Source organism: Wallemia mellicola, assembly GCF_000263375.1.
Source record: "Wallemia mellicola CBS 633.66 unplaced genomic scaffold WALSEscaffold_32, whole genome shotgun sequence".
Lineage (NCBI taxonomy): Eukaryota > Fungi > Basidiomycota > Wallemiomycetes > Wallemiales > Wallemiaceae > Wallemia > Wallemia mellicola.
The window spans coordinates 57,578-74,281 of record NW_006531989.1 but is presented as its reverse complement, the minus strand read 5'-3'; the positions used below and the strand labels follow the sequence as shown (position 1 = coordinate 74,281).

The window sequence follows — 16,704 nt, the reverse complement described above, 5'->3', positions numbered from 1 at the left end:
CCTCTCGACTGACATTCCTTTCACCTTTACAACGATGATGATGTCAAAAGTGAGATTAAATTAAAAATCTATTTATTAACAGACGTTTACTCTCTACAGCCTTCAATTTATGACGCACCAAAGTCAGAGTTAATCGTCACAGAAAGTTCAAACAAATTGGTCGATTTGATTGCTCAGTCGAGACTATTCTTAACTGATAAGTTTTCTACTACAACTGACTGTATTGCTTCTGGAAGGGACAAAGTCATAAACTTGGAAAAATCAACGAAATGTAGGTCCTATTAACTCCAAACTACCGCCGTTTATCATCAATTACAGCCCAATTCAATCAAATTATCGATAAAAATGAACAATTCTCTCCAAATATCTTTTATATCGCCGTCGCAGGTCTCGGTGGTTCAATTTTAGCTAGAAACTCAAACTTCTTGTTCAGATTGAGTCTTCCACCTACGATTGCATTAGCAACCTCATACCAGCTACTTCCACAATCAACTAATAATGTATTCAGCAAAATTGGTAGCCTTGAACAGTCTAATTTCCCTGAATTACATCAACAAAGGTTAGAATTGAGGAACTCAATCAATAGCAGCCTCCAAGACACTAAGAACAACTTCAAAGATCTCACAGATGGTTTCAATTCAACTGTAAACAAAGGCGCTCATCAAATTCAAGAGTTAACCGGATTTAGACTTGGTAACTAAGAAAATGCATTTTGAAATTAGAATATTACATTTGATAATGTGCTTAGTTTTACTTGGTTTGCTGTCTCCAATTCAGCTTCCCATATTATCCTTATCGTCTCATTTGCTGACTTTTCGATAGCTTCAGACGATCTTTTAGAGACTAGCTCGCATACTTTAACCAGTTCTTCCCTCATCTTCCCCTCATTCTCTTCACTAACACTTTCTTGCTCATATCTCAGCGTCTTTCGCCATTCTTCTATTTGATTTTCTTCCAAGCAAATCAACCGAAGAGCAGATAGCGTCCTTTGTGATGGATATGCTGGTGATGGATATAAGTGGAGTGTATAATCATCCCATAGTCCGTTAGATTCTAACTCATCCTTTCTCCAATCCGTCGTTACCATTGAAATGATCAATTCGCTAATGTTACACTCAGTAAACGCATTCTTTTCCCATCCTAGGCAAAAACCATACTCAGCCAACAACGATGAGTCTGAATGTGGTCCATACATGAAGAAAACCTCGCTATCTTTCTCGACAACTTGATCAGATTGGTTTATGAGTTCATAACCACCCTCTTGAGGAATTTGTGGCTTAGGTAGGCTACTAAATAGATTTTCTGTATTTGGTGAAGGTGAATTATGATTGAGAAGGTCCAAATAAGGACATAAAGCTAGTTGAGATTCTTTCGGAACGTCTTTTACTGGATACCAAAGACAACGTGTGTTAACAATCAACCAAGACCATAAGAATACACTTTTGTATTCTTTCTGGAGATGCTCAGAGGCTCCAGACTCTTCAAAATTGTTTTCAAACAGCTCGTAATCGTTAAGATAACGCTTTTTGACATCATTTATGAGCTTTTGAGAGTAATTTGGTAGACTAGTCAAGCTATCAGTATCCCAATAGAGTGGATGGAAATTTAAATCTTTTGGTAGACTATCTAGATACGTCCGTTCAAATTGACTGAATTGTCCATCAGATAGCTTGAGTTTAGAGAGGTGTATAGATAGTATTTGAGTAGCGTTTAGTTTATTAAGTAAAGACTTTGAATATCTTCCTGTAATATATATTGATCGACAATGTAACAAACAAGTATGAGGAATTCTCAAGTATAAACAACCTTTATTGATATAATTACGCGTTTTTAAACTAAAACCAGCATCTTTCGTTAAAGTAGAGTATAATTCAACATTTGCGCCATATTCTCTCATTAGAACATCTTCCAACTCGTTCACCATCATCGACGTAAACGAAGAAGGAAAAAGAATGAACAATCTTAATACAGAAATATTGCCTGCGCCACCTGCGCTACCTAATAAAGTACCGAGAAATATTTATCATAAGTTAGAGCCATTGGATGATGCTGCAAATAGAGGTTTTAGTCCAAAGTTAGACTATAAGTGGGTTAATTAAATGGACTATACTTTCAATAGTTAATATTTTAATTAGTTTTACTAAACAAACAACGCCACGACCAGAAACAGCCGATTTATCTACGGAATTTGATGATAGTGTACTCATGCCACAAGAATACCCGATTAAGCGTAATGATTTAGCTGATCAAAGACCTAGTACATCATTAGCACCTCACATTAAAAAATCATCTAGAAATACTAACAATTCAGTGAGTTAAACGTCGTATTCTAACCTCAGACATTTCTCACAGCCCAAACGAAGGTTGGAAAATACAATCATGAATGGTGTGATGCATGCGGAGGTGAAGGTAGAGTTATAATGTGTGATGGTTGCGATAATTCTTTCCACGCAAGTTGTTTAGATCCACCTATGGATTTAGGTGAATTATCTGAAGACGTTGAATGGTATTGCAGAGTTTGTCAATTTACAAATAATAAACCACGGCCTCCTACGAATTGGTCAGATCAATTAATGTATCATCGTGATATCAGCAATCCAAAATCATTTAGTTTACCAGTGTCAATTAGGAAGTACTTCTTTGGTGGTGAGTACCTAGCATAATTAAAGAAATTTATTTAAAAAAATATTACCAGTTGAAACAGCATACGATGGTTCTTACTCTACTTCGAGTGATACCAAAACAGTAAAAACAGAGTGAGTGATTCTAATATTTACAAATAAAGTACTAAAGTCGAACCTTTTAGTCGTTTTGGTGCTGCACTTACGGAACGTGATGCCTATCCTACAAAAGACAAGCATGGGAACGCAGTAAAGTGTTACAAATGTAAAGGTTCATCAGCACCTTCATTATCACCTAGCAACGATAATGACCGAAATAGAGCGATCACAGCATCATCTTCAACTTCAACTACACACACTGAATGGCGTAAAATGATTAGTTGCGACTATTGCAATTGTTATTGGCATTTAGATTGTCTAACACCACCTATAACTCAGATACCTTCAATGTCAAGAATGTGGATGTGTCCATTGCACGCTGAGCATGCGAAATCATTACACATGAAAGTGAGTAATTTCCTTCTTAATTTAATACATTCATGAACTAAAATAATTTAGATGAAAAATAGGATACCAAAAGAAAATATAAAAGAAGTAAATAATAAACTCTCACGTTCGGATAGTGTTACAATTATTGGAAATAGTTCAAAGAGGTCTAAAAAGTCAAATGACAGACTAGATAAAGAAAAATTTCATATACCAGAGCAATCTATACAGTTAGACTTTTGGAATAAAGTTAAAAAAGGCAAAGGTTCTAGGTGTGTGATATGATTTAAGTTCTGAATACTTCTAACGAGGTTTTCTTATTAGATTACGTTATTCGAAGTCATTCCTTGAAGATGTTCCAACGGTGAATGCAGTTGAGGGGTTAATGGCACTATCAAAGCCATCACCGAGTGAGACGAGAAAGATGGTACGTCGAGTGATGCAAGGTAGGAGTGCGACAATTAAAGAGGTTAGTCTGTTGTGATGAATTCATAGTAAGATCTAATAAATTTGATAGGAAAATGATAAGGGAGAAGAATCAGATAGTAGTTCATTAAGTTCAGCACCTGTTTCAGATGATGAAGAAAGTAATAAGAAACATCTAATCGACGAATCACGTTTAAGAAAGATCAAAACAATTGAAAGGTTACTACATATCAAAGGAGAGAAAGAAACGATAGAATTTTTAATAAAGTGAATTGTTGTAATAAAATAAATAAAACTATGGTATTGCCCTGACGACGAGGAAGAGGGGAGTGCGTCAATTAGTTTGAAATAGCCTGAAATAAGATCTATTAAGATCAATGGAGAGTAATATACCGTTTAAATGGCGTGAATCTAAGAGAATACCGCATTTAAAGCCAAGTTCAAGGAATAGTCCGAAGTTTGTTGATCATACAAGCGTTGGTAGTTGCGTAGCTATACCGGAAGATTTCGTCGTTAATCATCGCACGCCAATAGTTGAGAATACAACAAAAGTAATACACAAACCAGTACATTTACCAAAGAAACCATTCTTTCCGGATAGAAAGTCGAGTTTACAGAAAGCAAACGATGAGAATGATAAGATAGATAATAAGAGCATTACAAAGCATAATAGACTACCTTCTAGTTACATGCCTTTAGAAATAAAGGAAGAGATAAAGATGGACAAAGACTGGGCAACTAATTTACTCAATGACGCATTCAGAATATAAGAAAATAGCTAAATATACCCATTTTTAATAGGATTATTGTACATTAGTTTCTTTTTTGGTGATTTCATTAATTTCTTTCTAGCATACCATCAATGTCGAAACGTTTAAAACCGCAATTAAAGAAGTTAGAAACTAAGAATACAAATTATAAAGATCATTTAATAAAATCTGCGCCTACAATTTCATCTGTTATCGAGTTTGACCCAACAATCTTAATTAGCAATTCTATCATAATTGGACCTGAACCTTCTAGTGCATCTGACGTTGATAAATTACGTGAATTAGGCGTTAAACAGATATTAAACACAGCTTTAGAATGTGATGATTCCTTATCCCTCAATAACGAGTTCAAATACTTGAAATTAAACATGATTGATAACCCTTCTGCAATAAACGTACAAGATTTCTTAAATAAAGGTAGTGATTTTATTGATGACGCTAAATTACATTCACGTCCAATTTATGTTAGTCTAGCTTTTTACATAGCATATTATCACTTACACTTTTTATTAGGTACACTGCAAAGCAGGTAAAAGCAGGAGTGTCGCAATAGTTATCGCTCACCTCATTAGAGCTAATAGATGGGATATCAATAGAGCTTATGATTACGTTAAACAGAGGAGGGAAACCGCCAGTCCGAATATTGGTTTCATAGCTGAATTAATGCTCTTTCAAAAAGATTTAGAAATATTTGATTACTCTGATGAACATAGTAATGATTCAACAAATACTCCTTCAGGTTCACCATACGCGAATGAACCGGATAACAAATTGAAAGCAAGTTTTGATAGGTTAGCTGGATGTAGAACACCTTCAAGTAGACCGCTCTCGGCTGGTCCAGGCGTTCTTATGACTAAAAAGAATAAACAACAAAAACAACATGGTGTTGAACAACGAATAGATGATGAAATGCAAACGAGACTTCACCTTCAAGAAACGTTAGGAAATCACTCAGAAGTTGAAAAGAAGGATAGATCAGGGAGATATATACATCCAAGACGAGCGCCTGTTGATAATCGTCTTCAACCACTTCGGAGGGTTTCAAAAGCAGGTCTTGAAAGTGCAACGCTTGACTTTTTAAAAGAGTACGATTATGAATCAAAAACACCAACAAAGGAAACTATTGAAGAGAATCCAACGACCAATGATGAAAGTACGCAGATAGTTAATGAACAATCTTGATTCAATCTTATTCCTTTATCCTATCATTGAACAGTTTTCAACTTTAGATATCAAAAGCTTTGCGACTTTATTTTATATCTCATTTATTCGACAAATCAAGAATCGGATCAAATAATTATTTTCCTAGTCATATACACCCTGTCATACAATATATTCACAATTAAGTAAATGATTTTTATATCTGTGCATTTTAAATCAAATAAATAATACAAAAAAGACTAGAGTGATGATTTGAATAAATATACCTGTCCGTTTAAATATCTATAAATTAAGAGAAGAAGTATGGTGAATTGACGACTCCACGGACATCAAATGGTCCTTTCTTTGGTAAGTCAGGTAAAACATCTTCAAGTTTGATGTATTTTGATTTAATGAAGTCTGAAATTTCATCATCTTTAGTTATAAGATTGAGATCATCATTAGTTTTTGCTTTTATCGTCTCAATTGCTTCTAAATCTTCCGATGTAATGTTCATTAGATCTTCACTTTCTTCTTCTTCTTCTTCTTCCCTTTCTGCTTCCTTTTTTGCTACTTTTTTAGATCTTTTTGGTAAGAGTGGTGCGATCTTAGGATTCTCCTTGTCAATCTTAGCACCGAGTGATGAAATTGGTATTCTGTATCCCTTGTATCTTTCAATTACCTGTTTATTTTTTGTTAGCTGTGTTACTTTCGTTTAATAATCTACATACCTCATCTCTCAATCTCTTTAGAATTTCCTCACAGTGCAATTTGACGAAAGTATCTCTAATAATTTCTGACATGTGGTCAACTGTTGAAGCATGTGTCCAGTATGAATCATGAACACTAGCGTATGTAATACCAATTTGCTGGAAAAATGTTTAGATAAAGATGTAAAATCTTATTCTCACTCACGCTACATTGCAACGCAGTTAAAACCATGTGTGTTGCATCCAAAGAGTGGATAAAGTTTGGTGGGAATGCAGAAGCTTGCTTGATTGGATTAACTATTTGTTATTGGTTAGACTCATAAACTGAATGTCTAATATACATTACATACCTTCAGTTGGAATATTAGGATCAGCCAAGTAGACGGATTGTAAGAGAGTTGCTACTTGCTTTTTCTTGGCTTTACGGTAAGGTTGCACAATTGGCAAACCAAGTGGGGTTGTCCATATAACAGATGTCATTTGTTCTTTTGCTGTGCGTGTTGAAACATTACCCTTGTTAGCGGGGCTATTCTTTCTTTTAGCCTCGAGTGGCTCAAGTGCTCTAATCAATCTCTCTGGTGGAATCGACTTGGCTATATATCTCGCGCTCATACTCAACCACTTTTGAATTGCATTAGCACCAGCGAAAAGATCACCGATGGATCTTAAAACCTTTTTAGCTAGGTAACTTGCAGTTGTGTAAACCTTATCTTGTGGGATATCACCTCTATCTTGAAGTTGTTTGTCAATCTGATCACGTGCTCCAATAAATGTAACACCATAAACTGTTGTCATAACTGTTTGCTTGACGACCTTTCTAGTGATTTTTCCTTCGAGGATCTTTGCAAACTCATTATCTGATTCTAATGCATCTTTCTTTATATCTTCAATAACGAGATCTGCGACAGCTGTGTATACATCTGATGGTCTATCTCCTTGTTCGAGATTAACTTGTTTAGCTCCCATTGGGTCACCACCGAGTGCTGCGTAATGTTGTAAACCGTTACATGTACCATCTTGATGAACTGGTAATGCACTCTCATAGGCGAGTGGATTTGGTGATAACATAGCTGCTTGAATTTCATAACATGCTGCTAAACATTGCCAAGGATCATCAGCTTTTAACCACCATTTACGACCATTTAATGGATTATCTGCACTGTCGTAGATTTCCTCCATATGCTCATCTGCGAATTGCTCTCTTTCATTAAATGATGCCTTATCATAACCGTATACATTAGCCAAATGAATTTTGAGCCATCTCATTCCCTTCTCCCCTAATGGTCTCTTCTCGGCAAAAATAAGTAAACCTCTACTAAGATCATCGCCAATATGATTTAAATGTGGAGGAATTGGATATGCTCTACCTCTAAAATCCAAAGTATGAGGGAAATAAAACGTTTCGTTCAAAAATGCTCTGGCAATTTCAAGTTTATAATTAGTATCACATCTGATACTATGATTATTCCTTCTTTCATTGACAACAGCTTTCATGCTTTGTAAATAATTTGAACGTTCTTTTGGATCAATTGCATAGTTTGCAGGTTTAACTGGATCTGGAGTTTTTGTTGTTGCAGGTGGTATCTTCGCCAGACCTTCACCTGTATTCCAAGCTTCTTTGACTACATTGAAAACTTTCCTGTTAATGTTCCAAGGTGTAGCACCAAGGACATCTAAACCAGCTAAAACAGGTTCCATTGTACCCTCACTTGAAGCTTTTAATATGTATGATTGTTGTTCATTTGAATCTTTGAATCTCATGGCTGAATTTTTATGGAAGAGGTATCCACCACTATCGTATCTCAACCAAGGTTTTGGTTTGACAAGCATAGGAAGATGTCTTGGATGGATGGTCGAACCCAATGGATCTTTATCAAGTCTATCAGCAACCGCTGTATTTACTTTAATGACACCAAGTTTCTTTCCTCTGACGTATTGATAAGACTGTGAAAAAGCTGGTTGGGCTTCCGTCATCTCTTCTCCACTTTCTGGATGTTTAGCTGTCCTTGTGATAGTAGCGCATTCCATGAGACTATCCACTAAGAATGAACCAACTTTAATTCTAATAATTTGTGACCAATTTGGTGTCCAAGCTTTATTCATACGCTCTTCGACAACCCTTGCTTTCGCTCTCTCCGAGGCAATATCATGACTATGTGCTTCAGGCGATTGTTCTGAAGTTCCCATAGCATCGTCGATCAAACCAGTGAATTCTGGCGATTTAAGATCAAGTTCTTTTTCAGCTTTACGGTGATCGAAATAACGAAGTTTACGTTTTACTTGCTTAGCATCTGCTTCTACACCTTTCAATGAAATTCCGTGCTTTTGTTTAAGTATTTCAGCATGATGTTCATTCTCCACGGCTTTGCCAACTGATAATAATGCGCGAGTGGTTTTCATACCCTCTGCTATACCACCTGTACCACTTAGCCTTAAAATTTCAAGGACAGTAATTAAAGACATCTTTTCAGATGAAAGTAAGGATAAAAATGGTGTGATTTCATCTTTTAATCGTTAATGTTTGTCGGTAATGAACACTTGATACTCACTCATAAACTTCTCTTCCTTGGTCTTTGGATTCGTTGTCTCCATACTCTTCTGGAGCTTTGCTTGAATATCAACTGAGACCTTTTTCCACCAATCCCACATAAGTTTCTGCAAAGGATGACCAGATAAAGCAGTAGAAACGCCCGCTTTCTCGAGCTCATTCATTTCATGTTCAAATCTAGCTTTAGCGGTTTCATAAGCTGATTCCTCAAGTAAACGTTGACGGGCAGCAGGATCACCAGCGAGAGTTTTAGAAGTATGTCCGAGTGGTTTTAGTGATTGTCTAAGTGAGTAAAGGTTGTATGGTGTTTCAGAAGTTGATGGACTGAGAACACCCATGATATCTTCTTCTCCTTGTACGGCCTCAGATGCTGCTTCATCTGGTAGTGATGCATTTTCCTCTTCAACGCCATTCATACTTTTCTCCAATTCAGCATGAATTGAGGCTAATTCCTCAATTAATGGCACATTTCCAGCACTTGCAGCTGCTCGTGTGAGTACGGAAACTGCTGCAAATGACTCCGATAAACTAGTGAAATGAGAGTACTTTATAATGACATCCCTCAGACTTGGTTTACCAGGCAAATCGTTTACTGCATCAAGTAGAGGTTTGCAGGAGTAAGAAGAATCACCATGCTTTGCCATACCCTTCACCATCAAAGTCCATGTTTCAAGCTCCCAATTAACACCTTCTTTACCAGTAAAAAGTGCATCCCAAAGTTTGAAAGCCTCTCCGATGTACTTATCGCCACTAGATTTCGATCTTTTATCGGCTTCTTGGAAGTAACGCTCGATGAATTTATTGTATATTGTAACGTCAAGCGTAGAATAATTATTTGATGTAAAATTCTCTATTTGCTTCTCACGTAAATTTTGGAAGACACCTTGAGCTCGTTCGAGGAGGAAAGGAGAAGACAAACAAGCTTCTAAGATTGCGAAAAGTTCTTGATTATCTGTTGTTGTATAGATGCTAGAATGCTCGTCTGATATATCATCGTATGGCCTTGGTGTTGGTAAGAGTGTTCTCTTGTTGAAGTTGTATATCAAATCTGTAGAATGCTGTGGCTGAGTAGATTGACAACGGAAGACATTCCTTTGTACAGCTGTTAGCCCCCGCAATCTCCTGGCTGGGACAAGCCTGCGAAGCATTATGATAGTGGAAGTAAGAAGAGAAGAAGGGAAGGGTATTATAAAGGTTTATAATGAGAGATGAGGGTGATATTATATCGTATCTATCGTATCGAATAGCATACTTCAAAGGATCTCTTGGTGGCAGACGATCTGATAGTGCATAGCGATAAGGGAAATAGAGATGGCTAGAGATATCCGATAGACAAAGATAGATAAAGATAGATGCAACGTCTAAAGTCATAAATTCATCATACCGACGTAAATACATTACTTTTTCTCTGCTTTGTTAATCTCAGCTTGTGTCTTAGCAAGCTCTTGTTGTTGTTGTTGCTCCTTTTCTCTAAGTTCCTTCAGTTTAGCTTGCTCCTGTTGGTGTACGTATTTAGCTTCTTCACCTTGCTCACGCTCCTTGAAACCATCGGATGTAGCATATGAACGCATTTGTTGTGTAGTTTGTGGCTGTGTATGTATTAGCTATCTGAGCAGGTAGATAGTGGACACTCACTAATCTTTGACGTTGTTGTTGTACGATACGGGAGAACATGGTCGTTGTAATTCAAGGTGGATATAATGGAGTAAGCGATTGGTGATGTATGACCGAATAACACAATTGAAGAATTAGGAAAAAAATATAAAATAAAATAAAATGAGAATTGTATTGTTTGATAAATTATATAGATCTATCATATAACACATTTTGGTTGATTTTAGCTGTTTCTCATTTCGTTAAGCCGAACCATCACTATCAAAATATGTTCATCAGAGCAGCTGTAGGTGATATAATATAAAAATGATAAGCGAATTAATAGCACTTAGTCACGTATCTCAACCACCAGCGCCAGAAACTTCAGCGCTTCAGCTTACGCTTCAAAGGGTGAGCACTCTATAATATTTAGTTGAAATATTCTAATAAAATACTAGACCTCGTTCAAGAGCTCTACCTCTCACAACTGAAGTCATACAAGGCACCACCAAAAGCTGCAGATGCTCACGTCGGTCATGTAAAAACATTCAAGCAGCCAGAAACCCCAGCAGCACCATCTGTACCAACCGATTTGGCTACTGAATTGAGCTCATACGAGGCTGCTCAACCAACTTTCAACCAGCCAACTTCCACCCCGGCCGAATCAGCAAACGCAGGTGAAAACGCAGAAGAATTCCTTGCCTTCCTTGAAGCTGACCTTCCAAAGCCAGAGGTCAGTCCTTTTTTACTACTCACAAGCCAATCTAACTAAAATATACAGGCTCACCACTAAATTTGGACTTTTTGATGGATATTAGGTTGAATTTGTAGAAAGTAATACAAAAGATTAACAAATTTATTTAATTGTCTGTTCTTTGCCCTTGATTGTATACTACCACCGTCTATTATGGACAATAAGGACTTTGAAGTCACAGCACCACCAACGGATGGTGTATCCTGCTTAGCATTCTCACCCACAGCTGATATATTAGCTGTTGGCAGCTGGGATAATAATGTAAGTTTACTAGACTACTATTCAGTTGAAATTCATTAGAAATCCAAGGTTAGAATATATGAAGTACAGCCAACTGGACAGACAATACCTAAATTTATGTATTCGCATGAGCAACCCGTTCTCTCCTTATGCTGGACCAAGGTTAGTTATATAGTGAGATATATCATACTAGATACTCAGACAGCCACTAGGATGGTGGTAAATTAATCTCAGCTGGTGCGGATAATGCAGCTAGAATGTTTGATTTGTCAAACCCACAAAATGGACAGTCATCACAAGTTGCACAACACGACAAACCAATCAAATGCGTTAGATGGATAGAAACTCCTACGGGTGGTATCCTAGCAACTGGTTCTTGGGATAAAACCATAAAGGTACGCGTTTTTACACCTTTATATGTCTTCTCATTAGTATAGTACTGGTCATTGGGAAATCCTACCCCAGTTGGCACTGTACAACTCCCAGAAAGACTCTACTCTATGGACGTCGTATATCCACTTCTGGTAGCTGCTACTGCTGAACGCAGAATCGTCATTATCAATCTCAGTCAACCAACGACAATATTTAGAGTATGTTACGTATATAGGACTTATTCAATTATCTTATACAATTACTTAGGAACTTGAAAGTCCACTTAAATGGCAGACTAGAGTGATTTCCTGTTTCCCATCCGGTGATGGTTATGCAGTTGGTTCTATTGAAGGAAGAGTAGCTATACAGTAAGTACTTTAAATCTGAGCCAAGTTTAGTTCCTTAATCACGTTTAGATATGTGAATGAAAAAGATCATGCCCAGAACTTTTCATACAAATGTCACAGATCTAAAGACGGTAAAGAGATTTACCCAGTAAACGATATCACATTCCACCAACAACATGGTACATACTCAACTTGTGGTGCGTTGAAGGTTGTACTGGTTATTATCAACTTACAATTGCTTAGGATCCGATGGTTCTATATCATTCTGGGATAAAGATTCAAAGACAAGACTGAAAAGTTGGTGATTTATACTTTACTAAACATTCTAACGTCGTTATAGATCTCGAAATAAACCAAGGACCAATTCCATGCACGGCATTCAACGCAGCAGGTACAATTTTTGCATATGCACTCTCATATGATTGGTCTAAAGGATTCTCAAAGCAACCACCACAACCATTGGTTAAGATTATGCTACATGCTACCAATGACGAAGAAGTAAAGCGTCGCCCACCAAAGAAATAAACTTATTATTAATTTATGCCTACGTTTAAAGTGTCTCCAAAATATAGTTAATATAAATATCTGAAAATAGGAATTATTGGTGTGCCTATGGTAAATGTGAAATGTGTACTTGATTTACTTATCCGCAACTTGAAACTGCGTCGAAGATTATGACATGCATTCTCTCTTTAAAATATAGTAGGGATTATGAATAGAAAATTATGATGATAAGTGATGATTCACATCTATTTTGCATTATTATAGGGTTTTTGACGATAAATTTGTTATCATATTTAAACTTGCCGTTTTATTTTGTAATCTGATAACGTGACTTCTATTAACAGGGTCCTCTGATCATTGCATACATCTAACAGGGGATCTTACTTTTTTCATGTAACAGATAACAATATTTCTAGTTTTAATAATAATTCCGTGTTAGTAAATATAGGATAATTTCAAGTTATAACACGCGTAAAGCACCTCAACTACTGACCCAATCAAGCTCCAGGTTTCTCTATCTGTATCATCCGGTGACGTATTTAATTCAGGAAAAAATCCAATCGACTAGGCACATATTAATTAACGCACTGTGCTCTATCTATTTATTCTCAGTATGATTATGTCTTAACTCAGTCGATAGAAAAAATGAAGTTTACAGGCTTAACATTGGGTATATTAGCATCAGCTGTATACGCACTCCCTACGCTATCAGATCTTGATGATGGAAATTTCATAGTAACTCTCAACGATGATACCGATCTTGATGACCATCTCAATCAACTGGGTGGCTTGTTAGGTGGTAGTGATAGTGTTACTCGCAAGTACGACAATGTTTTCAAAGGTTATGCCGGATCATTTAGTAAGACACTCTTCCAATCTCTTTCTGGTGTTCTTGATGGACATATCGCAAACATAGAGAAAGACGGTATATCATATGCACTCGATTTGGAATCAGGTTGTATGTATACATTTTTACAGTCCATCGTTACTCTTTCTAATGACATATAGCTGCACCTTGGGGACTTGAACGTATCAGTCAACGTGAGAAACTCCCAGAAGACTCTGACGTGCGTGCTTTGAACTACGACTACAATTACCCACAGCCATCAGGTGCTGGTGTAGATGTCTATGTGATCGACACTGGTATTCGTATCTCGCATGAAGATTTTGAGGGTAGGGCATCATACGGTTTTTGGGGTGGTTATCCAGATGCAAATGATGATAATGAACACGGTACACATGTAGCAGGTACAATTGGTGGTAAGACTTATGGTGTCGCGAAATCAGTCGACCTCCTAGCAGTTAAAGTTCTTAATGGCACAGGTCAGGGAACCAATTCTGACATTATCGCTGGAATAAACTATGTAGTGCAAAATAGTAAAAGTACAGGTAAACCATCAATCGCGTCACTCAGTCTTGGTGGTGATGTCTCACCTGCACTCGACAAAGCTGTCCAGCTTGCAATCCAAACCGGTGTTCATTTCGTAGTTGCAGCTGGTAATGAGAACAAAAACGCTGGTGATTCTTCACCTGCGAGAGTCGAAGAAGCAATAACAGTTGGTGCTTCCACAATTTATGATCAAAGGGCGGAGTTCTCAAATTATGGTAGCGTTGTTGATATCTTCGCACCTGGTATGAATATAACTTCAACTTCCAATAAGGACGACACAAGTTCACTCAGCTTGAGTGGAACTAGCATGGCTACACCTCATGTTTCAGGCGCGTTGGCGTCTCTCCTTAGCCAAGTTGGTCAAATGTCCCCAGCCGACGCAAGCCAAAAGTTGAAAGATATAGCTACAAAAGGTGTACTCGGTAATGTTGAACCACCATGTGGTCTTTTCTGCTTAGCCAAGAAGAGCTTTAGACGTCAATCGGGTGTTTCAAATAACCTCCTCTACAACAATGTTTAGTGGATTATGATTCACAGGTCAACCGGATTTTTGTAATATATTTCACCTTATACACATGCTATCTAGTGATGTATTAAAAATAAATGTATTCCTCGAAATATAAAAAGAAACGTTAGTAGAGATTCTGTAAGCAATAGTTGAAAAGTAAATCATCCTTTTTGAATAATAATCTGGGTAAAATGAGTGAGTATCAAATCTAATAATAGCGTGTTTCGATAATATCGTTGGAGGGATATATAAGCAAATAATAATAATAATAAATTCGTCATGTCTTCTTCTATATCTTCGAAATGTTTTTACTTCCTAGCAGCAATTTTCTTGCTCATGACATATATTTCGTAAAGGTATCTCCTATCATCAACGATACCGCCGCGTGGAATCCAACCTTGAATATCATTATCATGTTGTTTCTCAGCAAATTCACACTGGTCAATCAGTTCTTTTGGTATATTCGCCATTATCTTGGCTCGTTCAGTGTCTATTGTACTAACTTGTGAGTTATTGGTATCATGATGGAAAATTGTCATGGCTGTTTGATCACGCTGATAATGTGATCCGCGCGAGCTATTTGAGCTACTTGAAAGGTTCGCAAAAACGTCTTCCTCATCGTTCGTTAACCAGCACATTCTAACAGGATCGAAGACCATATCGCCGACGATTTTAGTAGGTTGGTTGAGGTATGATGTCCCATTACCACTCGAGTTAGGCGAGCGAGCTCTGAGACTATTGAAGGAACTGTTTGGTGTTGTCGTGCTATTGAAATGAGTGATTAATCTGAAAATTATGAGCGAGTGAAAGGTTCTATAAGATATTACTCACGCTGGTCGAGAAGTCTCCAATTCTCTAAGTGCTGGTTCGTAATTGTTTCCATCCCACTTACGCTCTACGGGGTTGTATTTCATGTCGCCCACAACTTTAACTTGGTCTTCTTTCCCAAGTTGCTTAATTAAAGTAGGTCTTTTGCTTCTCCTGAGTGTCTTCTTTTGGGGAAAACTTTCCTCAGTGCGCTGATGTATTGAAGGAAACATCATTTGTGAACTTGTCGGTGATAATGATCTATTAAAGCTCGAGTGAGAGTGTAACCTCTGCTTACGCTTAGCTTCGGATGACAAAGTTGGTGCCGTCACAGTTGAATTAGGGATGGGTATAGTTATCGGTGAATGAGCTCTTGCCGTACGCGTTGGAACGTACCTGCTCTGTGAGATAGTTGGAGGAGGAGGAGGAGTTTGTGGTGAACGCGAGCGACCGTCAAAAAAGGTGTTAAACACTTGTGAGACTTTATTAAAGAATGTCAATAGCGCATCAACTTATACTCACAAGAGGGCCTTTCTCTTACTTGCTTACGCTGTATCGTCGATCCAGAAGGGGAACTAGATCTATCTGATCGGGTATCTGATGGTCTAGCTTTTATCGTGCTGAATTCATCACCACTCATACTCGTCCTCGTCCGCGTTTGGGTCGTGAGATCCTCGAAAGCCTCCAATTCGCTACCATCACCCCAGATCTTCTTGGGCTTGAGGTTCTTTGGTTTAGTGAGTAGCTTGGCTGATGATGGCATAGCCACTCTAGCCGCAGGGATTGAAATACTAGGTGGACGCATTTTAGCTGGTTTTGATTTTGCTAACGATGACGCAGTCGGAGCTGTTAATCTACTTTGTGAGAAATTGAACGTAGACTTTGCATTCCTTAGACTAGGTTGCGTAGGACCTTGATTGCTGTACCGCGTTGGTGAGCGTGGCAGTGATGAAAGTGAACCACGTCGATGTAAAGAGCGTACAGGTGGCGCGGGAGTGACTTTTGCGGGGGCAGAAGATCTCGGTTTCTTTGAAGAAGCCCTAGCTAATAAGCTGTTCTGTATTCTCGTCGGAGATAATTTTATATCTTGTGAAATATCCAAATCCTGTTCGAACGGTTCAAAAGGGCGTTTGTTGATTTTTTGAAGTAATCTTGAATGAAAGTTTATATTCTGTGGTAGGTGTATATCCTGCAAGAAATCGTCGTCATCTGACTGTTGGAAATCGGATATAGACGTCGTTGGTGAGCTGTGCTGGAGGATTGACGAAGAGGGGGTAAACGAGCTTGAAGAAGATGACTTCAAGGATGATTCTGTACTTGCTCTAGGTTTCAGACTCAACTTTTGATCAAGCGTCAAAATATCAAGCTCGTCGTCACTAGTTGAATACTCTGAATCATCCTCCATAAAGTTGTTAAACTCTATAGGCGTATCCTGATTTAGTACGAAATCTTCTTCCCAATCCTCGTTCACTTCCATCGCTGCTTGTT

The 16,704-nt window shown here is 37.7% G+C and overlaps 11 protein-coding genes across 11 annotated transcripts; 7 read left to right on the top strand and 4 right to left on the bottom strand.

Moving 5' to 3' along the window:
• Window positions 1–37: 37 nt before the first annotated feature.
• Window positions 38–1,882, top strand: WALSEDRAFT_70776 (hypothetical protein; the record flags this gene model as incomplete). Its single annotated transcript, XM_006960677.1, has 3 exons — window positions 38–49; window positions 100–271; window positions 319–1,882. The coding sequence occupies 3 exons, from the start codon at window positions 38–40 to the stop codon at window positions 699–701; spliced, it is 567 nt and encodes a 188-aa protein (XP_006960739.1). The 3' UTR covers window positions 702–1,882.
• Window positions 719–1,360, bottom strand: WALSEDRAFT_22787 (hypothetical protein; the record flags this gene model as incomplete). Its single annotated transcript, XM_006960678.1, has 1 exon — window positions 719–1,360. A coding segment is annotated over one exon (642 nt), but the record flags the coding sequence as incomplete, so codon positions are not given.
• Window positions 1,883–2,182: 300 nt separating the features above from the next.
• On the top strand, window positions 2,183–3,839 carry WALSEDRAFT_58862 (hypothetical protein). Its single transcript, XM_006960676.1, has 7 exons — window positions 2,183–2,310; window positions 2,340–2,646; window positions 2,696–2,756; window positions 2,807–3,128; window positions 3,180–3,379; window positions 3,432–3,576; window positions 3,625–3,839. The coding sequence occupies exons 1-7, from the start codon at window positions 2,206–2,208 to the stop codon at window positions 3,802–3,804; spliced, it is 1,320 nt and encodes a 439-aa protein (XP_006960738.1). The 5' UTR covers window positions 2,183–2,205; the 3' UTR covers window positions 3,805–3,839.
• A 19-nt stretch (window positions 3,840–3,858) lies between these two features.
• WALSEDRAFT_61579 (hypothetical protein) lies at window positions 3,859–4,376 on the top strand. The gene has a single exon (XM_006960675.1). The coding sequence runs from the start codon at window positions 3,911–3,913 to the stop codon at window positions 4,301–4,303; it is 393 nt and encodes a 130-aa protein (XP_006960737.1). The 5' UTR covers window positions 3,859–3,910; the 3' UTR covers window positions 4,304–4,376.
• Window positions 4,377–4,395: 19 nt separating this feature from the next.
• WALSEDRAFT_58861 (phosphatases II) lies at window positions 4,396–5,623 on the top strand (the record flags this gene model as incomplete). Its single annotated transcript, XM_006960674.1, has 2 exons — window positions 4,396–4,767; window positions 4,817–5,623. 2 exons carry the CDS (start codon window positions 4,396–4,398, stop codon window positions 5,483–5,485), a joined length of 1,041 nt encoding a protein of 346 aa, XP_006960736.1. The 3' UTR covers window positions 5,486–5,623.
• A 46-nt stretch (window positions 5,624–5,669) lies between these two features.
• Window positions 5,670–9,840, bottom strand: WALSEDRAFT_49331 (DNA/RNA polymerase). Its single transcript, XM_006960673.1, has 5 exons — window positions 8,703–9,840; window positions 6,504–8,657; window positions 6,359–6,450; window positions 6,175–6,312; window positions 5,670–6,125 (listed from the first exon to the last, which is right to left on the bottom strand). The coding sequence occupies exons 1-5, from the start codon at window positions 9,355–9,357 to the stop codon at window positions 5,754–5,756; spliced, it is 3,411 nt and encodes a 1,136-aa protein (XP_006960735.1). The 5' UTR covers window positions 9,358–9,840; the 3' UTR covers window positions 5,670–5,753.
• Window positions 9,841–10,045: 205 nt separating this feature from the next.
• On the bottom strand, window positions 10,046–10,375 carry WALSEDRAFT_70770 (hypothetical protein; the record flags this gene model as incomplete). The annotated part of the gene is made up of 2 exons (XM_006960672.1): window positions 10,046–10,290; window positions 10,337–10,375. 2 exons carry the CDS (start codon window positions 10,373–10,375, stop codon window positions 10,099–10,101), a joined length of 231 nt encoding a protein of 76 aa, XP_006960734.1. The 3' UTR covers window positions 10,046–10,098.
• A 191-nt stretch (window positions 10,376–10,566) lies between these two features.
• Window positions 10,567–11,155, top strand: WALSEDRAFT_61578 (hypothetical protein). Its single transcript, XM_006960671.1, has 4 exons — window positions 10,567–10,601; window positions 10,648–10,705; window positions 10,753–11,027; window positions 11,076–11,155. Exons 1-4 carry the CDS (start codon window positions 10,584–10,586, stop codon window positions 11,085–11,087), a joined length of 363 nt encoding a protein of 120 aa, XP_006960733.1. The 5' UTR covers window positions 10,567–10,583; the 3' UTR covers window positions 11,088–11,155.
• Window positions 11,156–11,201: 46 nt separating this feature from the next.
• WALSEDRAFT_41618 (WD40 repeat-like protein) lies at window positions 11,202–12,603 on the top strand (the record flags this gene model as incomplete). Its single annotated transcript, XM_006960670.1, has 8 exons — window positions 11,202–11,309; window positions 11,358–11,450; window positions 11,501–11,683; window positions 11,726–11,878; window positions 11,928–12,028; window positions 12,077–12,204; window positions 12,251–12,304; window positions 12,348–12,603. 8 exons carry the CDS (start codon window positions 11,202–11,204, stop codon window positions 12,530–12,532), a joined length of 1,005 nt encoding a protein of 334 aa, XP_006960732.1. The 3' UTR covers window positions 12,533–12,603.
• A 553-nt stretch (window positions 12,604–13,156) lies between these two features.
• WALSEDRAFT_41615 (hypothetical protein) lies at window positions 13,157–14,436 on the top strand (the record flags this gene model as incomplete). Its single annotated transcript, XM_006960669.1, has 2 exons — window positions 13,157–13,466; window positions 13,520–14,436. 2 exons carry the CDS (start codon window positions 13,157–13,159, stop codon window positions 14,419–14,421), a joined length of 1,212 nt encoding a protein of 403 aa, XP_006960731.1. The 3' UTR covers window positions 14,422–14,436.
• A 70-nt stretch (window positions 14,437–14,506) lies between these two features.
• Window positions 14,507–16,691, bottom strand: WALSEDRAFT_61577 (hypothetical protein). The gene is made up of 3 exons (XM_006960668.1): window positions 15,739–16,691; window positions 15,241–15,688; window positions 14,507–15,195 (listed from the first exon to the last, which is right to left on the bottom strand). The coding sequence occupies exons 1-3, from the start codon at window positions 16,619–16,621 to the stop codon at window positions 14,718–14,720; spliced, it is 1,809 nt and encodes a 602-aa protein (XP_006960730.1). The 5' UTR covers window positions 16,622–16,691; the 3' UTR covers window positions 14,507–14,717.
• Between the last annotated feature and the right edge of the window lie 13 nt (window positions 16,692–16,704).

Excerpts from the sequence above, each read along its gene's own strand:
- WALSEDRAFT_61578 (XM_006960671.1), top strand. Across the intron at positions 10,706-10,752 it reads TTCAGCTTACGCTTCAAAGG|ACCTCGTTCAAGAGCTCTAC; the intron begins GTGAGCACTCTA and ends ATAAAATACTAG.
- WALSEDRAFT_61577 (XM_006960668.1), bottom strand. The coding sequence starts at position 16,621 with ATGGAGGATGATTCAGAGTATTCAACTAGTGACGACGAGCTTGATATT. Across the intron at positions 15,689-15,738 it reads AGTAAGAGAAAGGCCCTCTT|TGTTTAACACCTTTTTTGAC; the intron begins GTGAGTATAAGT and ends AAGTCTCACAAG. Across the intron at positions 15,196-15,240 it reads TTGGAGACTTCTCGACCAGC|ATTAATCACTCATTTCAATA; the intron begins GTGAGTAATATC and ends CATAATTTTCAG.
- WALSEDRAFT_58862 (XM_006960676.1), top strand. The coding sequence starts at position 2,206 with ATGCCACAAGAATACCCGATTAAGCGTAATGATTTAGCTGATCAAAGA. Across the intron at positions 2,757-2,806 it reads ACCAAAACAGTAAAAACAGA|TCGTTTTGGTGCTGCACTTA; the intron begins GTGAGTGATTCT and ends CGAACCTTTTAG. Across the intron at positions 3,577-3,624 it reads GGAGTGCGACAATTAAAGAG|GAAAATGATAAGGGAGAAGA; the intron begins GTTAGTCTGTTG and ends TAAATTTGATAG.
- WALSEDRAFT_49331 (XM_006960673.1), bottom strand. The coding sequence starts at position 9,357 with ATGGTGAAGGGTATGGCAAAGCATGGTGATTCTTCTTACTCCTGCAAA. Across the intron at positions 6,451-6,503 it reads TCCTAATATTCCAACTGAAG|TTAATCCAATCAAGCAAGCT; the intron begins GTATGTAATGTA and ends AATAACAAATAG. Across the intron at positions 6,126-6,174 it reads TAAAGAGATTGAGAGATGAG|GTAATTGAAAGATACAAGGG; the intron begins GTATGTAGATTA and ends AAAAATAAACAG.
- WALSEDRAFT_61579 (XM_006960675.1), top strand. The coding sequence starts at position 3,911 with ATGGAGAGTAATATACCGTTTAAATGGCGTGAATCTAAGAGAATACCG.